Here is a 10,959-nt window from a genome sequence, read left to right as displayed (position 1 = left end):
ATAAGGTCCCTCGGTCTGAAGTCTACTCAATAAGTCCGCCTATTTGCTCTCTCTCATTTACAAATCTTGAGCAGTGTAGCAGGACATGCTCCGCTGATTCCACATTGTTTATACAGAACATACAATGGGGGTATCTACATGGTGGAATCTTTCCAGGTATCCTCTGGAAGCAGCCGTGGTCCGTAGGGAACTGGGTGAGATGGTAGTCCAGCTCCTTATGTTTGCATTCCAACCACGTGGCGATGTCTGGGATCAGCTCAAATGTCCATCGCCCTTTTGCGATGACTCCCATCTGCTCTGCCACTCCTCTAGTTGTCGCTCGTAAGCTGACGTCCGGTTGACTCCGTCTCGCATTAATGTCAGCGCCCTGATTTCTGGATCTACGGGTAACATACCTGCGAGGACGAGTGCCGCATCCTCTGATATGGTCCTAAACCCTCTGATGAGTCTTAGGGCCATAGTTCTGTAGACGGCCCGAGCTTCTTTAGGTACGACGCTTTAACCGTAGCTTTGTACCATACTGGTGCTGCATACAGTAAAGACGCCTTCGCAACCGATACGAGTAGCCTCCTTGCTGGCATCCTTGGTCCACCTACGTTAGGCATTAACCTTGCTAGCGTTGTAGTCGTCATGGCTGCCTTTCTGCTGGCATATCTAGCGTGGTCGCTAAAGTTGAGTCTGTGGTCGATAAGGACCCCCAGGTATTTTAGCGACTTAGATGAAGCAAGCTGTACCCGCCTACCGTGATCTGCAGAGTCTCTACCGCTTTCCTACTGCTGAGCAGTACTACTTCTGTCTTGTGCGCTGCTATATTTAACGGTTTGGAGTTCCGTCAGAGTTTTTGCTACAGCTGTAATTGCTACGTCGTCCGCGAAGCAATGTAGCTCCGCGTTGCCTGGCTTTCTAATGGATAAGATGCCGTTGTACATTATGTTCCACAGGATTGGGCCGAGCACCGAACCTTGTGGAACACCGACGAACTCGGTACTTTCTGGGGGCTTCAGTTGTATCGTACCAAAGTATCCGCTCTCTAAAATAGTTACCAACAATATTCTTGAGATATGTAGGGATTCCCATGTTGTGCATAGCGCTAAGGATGCTGGTCCACTTAGCCGTGTTGAAGGCATTCTTCACGTCTAGAGTGATTATGGCACAGTATTCCTTGGCTCCTCTAGCCATCTTTGTCCGGCTAACGCATTTTGGGCAATGTCTCGAACCTTATTCAGCGCATCCAAGGTACTTCGACCCTTTCGGAACCCGTACTGTTGGTGCGATAGTCCACTAGGCCCTTCAGTTATTTCTTCAATACGGCGATACAAAACTCGTTCGAACAGCTTTCCAACGATGTCAAGCAAGCATAGGGGGCGGTACCCACTGGCATCTGTGCTGTTACCTTTACCCTTCGGAATAAGGAGAAGCCGTTGATTTTTCCACTTGCTTGGGAATATCCCTTCAACAAGGCATTGCTGAAGGTACTGCTGAATATTTCCGGCTTAGCATCTGCTATGGCCTTTACAACTACACCCGGTATTCCATCAGCCCAGGAGCCTTACTAGGCCTTATCCTCCTGGCGGCTTGCACTATCTCCTCAGGGGTGATCCTGGGAAACGTCGCCCCGGGGGTTGACTGTGCCGGCTGCCAAAGCGTAGCCTGTGGTGGGAAGAGTTCCTCCACAATTCTGACCATTGCGTCAGGCTCCATTTGAGGTCTAACCGCCGATGATTTTAGTTTCCTAAAAACAATCTTATAGGCGGGTCCCCAAGGGTTATCATCAATACTTTCAAGAAGATCCTTGAACGCACCAGCTTTAGCTTTAGCAATAGCTTTTTGTAGTGCCGCACGAGCAGCTTTGTGGCGATTTACCAGTTGCGAGTGGTCATCTCTTCCTCTCGCACGTTGCGCTCTTCTTCTCGCTGTAGCACATTCCGCCCTCAGAAGTCTTATGGATTCACTCCACCAGTACACTGGAGACTTACGTTTGGCAGCCCTTTTCCGCGGCATTATGGCATCACAGGTCGATGTTAGTATGCGCGACAAATTTATGGCCATTGTATCTGCTTGATCAGCTGGAATCGTCAAATCGTCAATTACATAGCCTAGCATCTCCTTGTCAAGTTTCCTCGTGTCCCATGCTCGCCCTAGTTCCTCTCTACGAAGCCTGTGTGTCGCTCTCGCCAGTTTAATGTTAATGTTGACAAGGATCATCGCGTGGTCACTCAACGTCACGTCTTCTAGAACTTCCCAGGTAGCCTTGGCTGCTAGAGACCTGCTCGCGAAAGTGACGTCAATGAACGATGATCCTCTGTCATTGTCAAAAGTCGGTTTAAGTCCGTCGTTGAGCAATGCTAAATCAAGCAGGCTCATTGCGTTGATCAGGGCTCGTCCTCTCCGATTTGATGCTCGGCTACCCCATTCAGTGGCCCAGGCATTAAAGTCACCCGCTATCACAACCGGGGTACGCCCTCTCGCATGTTGCACCAACGCGTCAGCATCGCTTCGAATTGCTCATAGGGTCGCTTGGGGAGCGTAGCAGCTGTAAAGTGGACTCCTTTAATTTACCGTGTGCGAACCCCGCACGGGAGGGTCTGTACTTCTCAATCTGAGTTCCTGTGCAGCATTGGATTGCTGCCTTTCCCAAGCTGTCTAGGATCACCCTGCGTTCCCTACACTCGAGATATAGGGTTCACTGAGCAACATAATGTCAATCTTCCGTTCCGTTCTGTCTGTTGCAGAAGGCTCTGGGCAGCCGAACAGTGATTCACGTTTAGTGGAGAATCTAACGTGATCTTGCATGTTGCTTGCTCTTATCCTCCGATTGCTTTTGGGCAGCCTTCTTATAGGTGGGGCAGGCAAACCCGCCAGTCGGGTGGTTCCTGTCCTTCCCATCCCCGCAAATCAAGCATCTCGGCTTTGATGTGCATCCCTTGGCTTTGTGTCCTTTAGCCCCACACCGTAAGCAGCAGTCAGATCGATCTACCTCCTACAGTTACTTGCTTGATGCCCGTAGTTTAGACATTTGGAAGCACCTCATAGGCCTATTATCCTGGGTTAGTCGGCACCTTGACCAGCCCACGGTAATAGTACCCTTTTTCAGAACTGTGATCGCATCCTTAACATCTAGCATTACAGTCGCTGTTTGGGTCCGTCCGCATCCTCCTAAAGCCTTTCACCTCAGGGCTAAAGATGCTCGGGAATTGGGCCGCTAGACATTGGAGTAGATCCCCCGTGGTCGTTGCCTCATCAATGCCGCTGCATTTCAGTACAGTTCGTTGCATACCGGAACGTACAGTGGCAATATTGTTGAGAGAGTCTGCAATGCCTTCTCGCATTTTGCTCACTCCACCATCTGATTTTCCATCCAGTTCCAGGATCAGGTCTCCCTTCTGAGTCCTCCTGATTCTGCGTACGTGCTTGCCAAATTCGTCCAGCCGCGGGTCACCTTTCAGTTTCCGCAATATATCCGCATAAGAGGTGTCTGCAGTTTTCTGGATGATAAGTGCCTCAGGTTTCTTGCGTAGCTGTTTAGGCTTCACATTTCTTCCTGCATTGGCATTGTGGCTAGATGCTTTAGCAGCCTCTGCGTAGGTTGTGGCCTTGGGTGCGTTGGCTCCGGTCTTCTCGTTGGTCTTCCCGTTGGTGTCGCTCTTGCTCCTTTGGGTTATCACTTTAGCTGTCTTCACGGCCTTAGCGGCTGGAAGGCTCTTCTTTTGGGGCTGGCACTGTTTGGGTAGCAACGTTCGTGCCAGCAGCATCCTTCGGTATACCCTTTTGCAGCATCATCGCTCTATTATTGAGCGCAGCCAGCTCCGTTATGGCATCCTTGGACCCCTTGGTGACGTGTCGCTGTGTCTCGAAGGCTGTCACCAGAAGGGTGATTCTACTTTGCATTTCTTTTAAGATTTCGCTGAGGTCCGCGTTGTGCCATGCTGTTGATAAGTCAATGGGCGTGAGGGCGAGACCGGTGGGGACTTGCTTCCTGCCCTTGGGATCGGCACGCTGATGTGATCTGAGGTCACGTTACTTGTAACATTATTTGCTATAGAGGCCAAGTATGCCACCTCTTTAGCATTGCGGTCGCTGGATATCGACGGCCGGGGGCCCGCTTGCTCACCCCTCACAGCCGCCGGTACTGGGCTTCCGACACCCTGCACCGTAATAGAAATTCCTTTAGTACTCTCCGCGGGTTATAACTAACCGATTGCATTTTATCCCTTCTGCCAGGGGCACTCCCATAAATGAGACGGTGTAGCTACCCGAAGAACAAACTAGCCGCCCAATATGGGACAGACGCTAACCAGTACGCCGCCCAATCTGGGTACAGACCCGTACTGGATTTCTAGCCATTCGGTGATTTCTAACCGGCTGGCCCGCCTTCTCATCTTAGCCAGCCCCCATGTTGGCGACAAAGGGGCTGTTACCAGAGACGCCACGTGGAGGCGATGAGCTGCTTGAGTTCAGCCATGTATGGATCGCGCTGGGCTTTGCCATGTTAAAGCCAGTCAGCAGCTTTACCATACTGGCATCCCCCCGTCCCCAATGTGCGTGTGTGTGTGTGTGTGTGTGTGTGTGTGTGTGTGTGTGTGTGTGTGTGTGTGTGTGTGTGTGTGTGTGTGTGTGTGTGTGTGTGTGTGTGTGTGTGTGTGTGTGTGTGTGTGTGTGTGTGTGTGTGTGTGTGTGTGTGTGTGTGTGTGTGTGTGTGTGTGTGTGTGTGTGTGTGTGTGTGTGTGTGTGTGTGTGTGTGTGTGTAACCTGTGTGTGTGTGTGTGTGTGTGTGTGTGTGTGTGTGTGCCGAATGTATGCAGATGTCACCCGTTCGCTGAGAACTCTCTGATTCGCTGTTGCTGACACTTCTACTAATGTTAATTCGACCAAGTTTAGCTACTCACTACTCGAACTTCAACTGGAACTCTCTGTGGCCATAATTCCACTGTGAATCATAAAAAGTATTAATAGCCAAAGAAGCACCCTTTGGTGTTCCTTCTCATCTAAGACATCATTAGTCGAGCATCTGACTACTTAATTAATTTTTTAACGACCTGCGACTTTTTTGAACAAGATCCCCCATACCGAAACACTTTGCGAAAATTTGTTAAGGAATGGATTAGAAAGCAAAAGGTTAAATTGATGGAGTAGCCAGCACAAAGTCCCGACCTCAATCCGATTGAAAAGACGGCTCGGGTAGTACAACATCGATATTCATTGTGCAACTAACTACTGGCAGGCTATCGTTACAGTTTAGTGTAAAACGTCAAAACGTCTTTTCAGGATGAGCGGCAACAAAGCGGTCGTGGTGCTAAATTGCCGCATATGCACCCGGGCAAGAGAGCAGCACAACGCTGGCAGAAATGTTCACCTGTTGCTTTGGCTTGTCGTGTGAGCCGCAAGATGGTGCCGCAGCACGTTTGCCACAGCAAATTTGCATCGATTGTTTGCCATTGTTGAAGGAAGCGTACATTTTAAAGCGCACGGCCATCGGTGCCATTGGGCCTCGAGGATATTGGCAACAACAATGCCAATAGCAGCCACAACAATAATAACAGCAACAGTGCTGCCGCTGCCTCCGCCAATCAAGAGTATGTTGTGAACGAGCTGCTGGGCGGCAACGGCGCCAATGAGGCTGAAGCAGTGGCCTCCCAGGTGGAGGAGGAAGAGATTGAGGCCGAGGCCGAAACCGAGGAGGACGAAGAGGGACTACTGGAGGTCGAGGAGGATCAGATGGTCATATCTGGCGAAGAGCCAATCGATAAAGTAATTGAGCCATTCAAGTGCGACGAATGCATCAAGGCATTCCCAACCAAGAGAGGCCTCAGTATGCATAAGCGTGTCCATAATAGCTCAGCACAGTCCCAATCGCAATTGTGCGACGTGTGCGGCGAGATGGTGAAACATCGGCGCAACCTGGCGGCACACATGCGCACCCATGCTCAGCACAGGCCCAATCGCAATTGTCGCCGTCGCAGCAAAAGAAATATATAAAATTATAAGGAAACTTTTCAATTAAAAAATTATTAATAAATTGAAATATTCTTAGAATAATTAACAAGATTTATATTAGTAGCAAATGTCAATTCAAGTACAACTCTTCCAAAATTAAAAGATAAAATAATTTCAACAATAATAAGTGAAATTACAAGGAAAACTTTCGCTGCCAAATCGAATTTATACATTTAAAAAATATTTAAATGTACCTTACTTATTCTATGTTAATATTAAGTTTGCCGCAGGGCATGAATATCCAAAATGGAAAATGCGGTGCCAGCCGAATTCTAATCTTAATCACTTAGAACTAAACTTAACAGCAACTTGCCGATTGATGTTTGTTGATTCTTGTACATAAGGTTTTCATAAGGTGAAAGTGTTTTGGCTTCGTGGTGGCTTCTTCTATATATATATATATGGTCGTACATATAGCATTATTCGAGCTGCTCCTTTTGTTGATCGACGGCACCAACTTTGCGGGAATGCGAACGTTTGTGGGCAATCAAATTGCTGGAGTAGCGGAAGCTGCGTCCACAGCTGTCGCAGGTGTGCGGCTTTTCGCCCGTGTGCGTCAGCATGTGCTTCTTGTAGCCGGACTTCTGTGTTAAACCCTTTCCGCATATGTCGCAGGTGAAGGGCTTGACACCGGTGTGGCTCAAGAGATGGGAGCGCAGTGAAGAGGCCTGACGATACGTTTTGCCGCACGTGCGACATTTGTTCGAATTGTTGGGATTGTGGAGCGTTGCATGGTCATCGTATGTGTTGCGTGTCTTGAATGAATCGCCGCAAATGTTGCACACATAGGGACGATCCTCGCCATGCAATTGCATGTGATATTTAAAGGAGTTACTCGTGCTCAGCTGCTTGCTGCACATCTACAAAAAAACAAAATTTAAGTTAGGTATACAAACATATAAAAATTGAGCTTAAAGTCTAACCGGGCATTGTAGAGCGGGATTATAGGATTTGCGTCGATGCTGGGAGCGTTGTTTGACATTGCTTTCCTCTGTCTTCACTGTTGCTATTGAAGTTTCTTCCTCCTCTTGTTCGAGCTGTTCCTCTACAAACTTCTCTTCGGGCTCAAAGTCAACCTCAAACAGTTCCACTTTGGGCGACGAGCTATCGAGACGCTGCTCGGACACTATGATGATAGAGTTAACATAAGGTTTTGCCGCTAACAGTGATCAAGTAAACTGCAAAATTACGATTTAAATAAGAATATAAAATTGCGTATATTTATTAATTATAACAAAGTAATATATATATAAATAGAGTATTTCAATGTAATTTTAAATTATAGTAATATTTATTTCATTTAGTTATTTTCTGCAAGTATTTGAAGTCCCGCCAAAGTTCAAATGGTGTTATTTAACACTGACTGGTTCCACGCTGGTTCCAGTGATTTGATGCACCTGCGAAATGAACTTGTTTTTGCGGGTTAGGAAAAGGTCAATTTTCTCAAAAACAGATAGTTGGATTTCAACCAAAATTGCTTTATATCTTCCTTATAGTTGTATCTACGAAAATATAATGTGCGCTTTGGCCGACAAGAAAGTCAAAAAAAAGTTACGGCCATTAATCATTTTGTATGTGGCTGGAGCTGAGGCTATCGTACTTTTCCTGAAATATCTCAAAAACGAAAAGTTTTAAAATTATGAATTTTTGAGGGTATATTTATAAAACAATACTCTATAACTTGTCATAAGCCGATTTGGACGACAACTCGTCAAAGCCGAGATATTTGCAAAAATGTTGCTACCCCAATTTTTCAATCACGATTTTAGTGCATAAATACTGCATGAAATTTGACGAACATGGATTTAATAGAAAGATAATTTAATTTTCTATTATTTATTTATTTATTATGCATTTAAACTTTTTTAATTTAAGTTTAAATATCACGTAAAAAGACGAATATATAATTTTTTTTTAGCCGATATTTTTTTATCGATATGTGACGCTAAAGTTGCGGAGCTATCTTGACGCACATATATACTAACATCTGTTGGCGAGTGCATCTCTCATCGAATGCAGATGTTATCGCGCGCAGCTGTTAGCTTGCACAACAGTCGCGTCGCAAATATTGATACCGCCATACAATTTAATTTTCAAATTGCAAATTAACGGACATTGCTCACCCCTACAGCGCTTTATTATTTTCACCAGTTCACGGTCTCGGAGAGGCTTCTGGAAACGAAAAGCTAGCCGCCGCATGTGGTGGATGTAATCGTCTACGCCTTCGCTGGACTGTTCCCTTTGTAGCAGCTCTTGCATGAGGTCATGCTCGGTTTGGTAGCCCCTAAACCGGTCCAGCATTGCCTGACGCAACTGAGTTCAGCTGTCCACGTGCTTCACATGCATCCAGTACCATTCCCTGGCTCTGCCCTCCAAGAGTACATGGAAGTCGCGTAGCACTTCCCTCCATTGGCATTGGCACTGTCTTTGCAAAAACTCGATGCGGAAAACAAAATCCTCCACAGCGTGAGTGGAATCGACGCCATCGAATCGCACGTTCCACCGTTCCAGCTTCAGGTAAGTTCGGTCCCTCGACGACTCAGTTTCCATGCCTAACTCGATCCTTCCGTCCCCAGCATCTGAACGCATGTTGCCGTGGGGACTCCGCCAGTTTCTAGCGTGCGGATCGTACACCTCTTCAGGGTTCGTTAGATAGTCTGGACGCGGCAGCGGTCCTCGTATGGTATGCACTGGCGGCTCCGGCTCACTCCTGTCGACTGCCACCACTACCGTCACTCTGCGGCCGGATGGTCTACTGCATAAGTGTCATTAACTCCAGGAAGCCTGCGCGAATTTCATCGCGTATCGATGCCGAAATCCCCTTCTGCAGCGAACTCCGTCGCATGAGCCTGCGCGATTGTCGCGCTCACCGTCAATTTGATGACTCGGTCCATCCGCTCTGGTGGATACACTTGTCGGCCCGTATCCGCCGATTTACTTGCAGTTGTTGTTCCCATACCGGATGCTACTGGTGGTGGTTGAGTTCCCGGTTGCAAAGCCTCTTGCTCCAATCCTGCAAGTGCCTCAGCCGATGGAAATAGTACTTCCGGAAATCCACGAAAGTTCATAGGAGTCCTCGCCATACCTCCCACTAAAAGCGGCAGATTCCCCGGTGCTCCATCTGCTTCTCGACCCTCTGACATTTCTAATTTCGTATCAATCTACTGCTGAGTAAGAAAAACGACAACTACCAAAATAAACACGTACCCTAAATAAATAAATACGTACCCTAATAAATAAATAAATAACTCAAACAACAAATTTTTTCCTTTCTATAACATTAACAAACGGAAGGGAGAGAAAAAATTTCGCACTACGACCTAACCAACGCTTTACTACGCACAATTCAAATAATGAACAAACACTTAAGCACTAATCAGATGCTCTATCCATCACTCTCGTGATAGATGGCATCCCAAGGAGCGCTACCTGAAATCTATTTTAATTCCGTCTCGCTTTTGAGCACGATTGGTGTCCGCTGTGTGGCAGGTGCGGCTCAGAATCGCTACTATATCGATCTGGGTCACCTGTCGCCTATGCTGATAAAAGAGCATCAGGCCAGCACACACCCAGCGCCACTCGAAATGAGACGGAGCAAATAGTAAACATAAGCAACAAAGAGAAACTACCTATACAACAATGCTAACCTAATATTACAATTCTATCACAGTATTTGTTCGTTGCTGTCACCAGGCTACGATGACACGTTGCAAACTCTCTACTCCAACGTAAGAGTGACACACGCGCATCAACCACAAAATGAACAAATCCTGCTACAAAAAATTACATTAAGATTTGGATCCTGTCACCAAATGAAATCCCGATCAGAGCTGCGCAATTATGGGTTACTACCTCGTAACACATAAGACATCAAATGATCACAATTTCACTCGACAAAAGGACATACACTACATCGATGGAACTATCTTTTTTTTTATTTTTTTTAATTCAAATTTCAAAGTTGCGCGCCATATTGTTACGGACTGTTTGTCCTCCCTGGGGCCGCGCGGGCTGGCTCATCGGTACTCAGGTGGAGTTCCATCCCTGGCCCGCAGTCCGCACAATCGATAACTCCACCGATACAAAACAGCTGCTTTACGACAGAAGAAACGCATCACTAATAGAAAAACAAAACAGCTGCCGCGCAATTGAAAATTTCGCTAAACAAAAGGAAATACGAAAAAAAAAAACTATTGACGACGGTAAGTACAAAGAAAACAACAATAAATACACTCACTGATCCATTTTTCTGAATTTGAATTGGACCCAGTTGGACCTCGGCGTAACCACACTGCCTGAGATGGCCACATCGGCGCCATCTCCCTTGCGTTGGCCACCACATCAGTGGCTGCTCCTCATCCGGCGTAGTGCTGTGGAATTCCCCTCCTCCATGATGAAAAACTCACTCAAACATGTTCAACGTAATTACAATTATGTTATTCATGAATTTTTCTTAAATGCTAACATTTAATTTATTTATTTTGTTGTTTACAGATATTTATAGATAACAAACATAGTACCAAATAACGAAGTAGGAACGGAGCGAATCAACAAATAGCCACAACGGGGTAAAGGACAACTTCTATGCTTCGCGCATTCAGGAGATTGGTATATATATTTATTTATAATATTATATACGCACGTTTGTATGCATTTGAATACCTTTACTTACATCGCTTAATCATCTACCTTGACCTGCCTAAGAGTTCTTGGGATTGTTAAGGGGCGATATGGGTGAGGTGATATAGAAAATATGTGCATATATGTTATATATCAACTAGTAAACATAAATGTATCAATCCCGCCGCAAGTAGTTTTTAAAGCATATTTGTATTAAATGAATGTGTTTTGTCGTCCCTACTCTGTCATTTTTACAAGGAAATAAATGTTGATCTACTTTAAATTATTTTATTTAATTTACTTGGAATTTTTATTTACTTTGCAAAATTTATAAATTAATGATTT

At 46.0% G+C, this 10,959-nt stretch overlaps 1 protein-coding gene across 1 annotated transcript; it reads right to left on the bottom strand.

Moving 5' to 3' along the window:
• Positions 1-6,157: 6,157 nt before the first annotated feature.
• Positions 6,158-8,253, bottom strand: LOC133849837 (zinc finger protein Gfi-1b-like). Its single transcript, XM_062285898.1, has 3 exons — positions 8,118-8,253; positions 6,918-7,153; positions 6,158-6,854 (listed from the first exon to the last, which is right to left on the bottom strand). Exons 1-3 carry the CDS (start codon positions 8,251-8,253, stop codon positions 6,414-6,416), a joined length of 813 nt encoding a protein of 270 aa, XP_062141882.1. The 3' UTR covers positions 6,158-6,413.
• Between the last annotated feature and the right edge of the window lie 2,706 nt (positions 8,254-10,959).

The sequence above is a fragment of the Drosophila sulfurigaster genome, unplaced genomic scaffold (genome assembly GCF_023558435.1).
Source record: "Drosophila sulfurigaster albostrigata strain 15112-1811.04 unplaced genomic scaffold, ASM2355843v2 contig_88_pilon, whole genome shotgun sequence".
In the NCBI taxonomy this organism is placed as follows: domain Eukaryota; kingdom Metazoa; phylum Arthropoda; class Insecta; order Diptera; family Drosophilidae; genus Drosophila; species Drosophila sulfurigaster.
The sequence above is the reverse complement of the archived record's forward strand: the minus strand, read 5'-3'. Positions and strand labels throughout refer to the sequence as shown.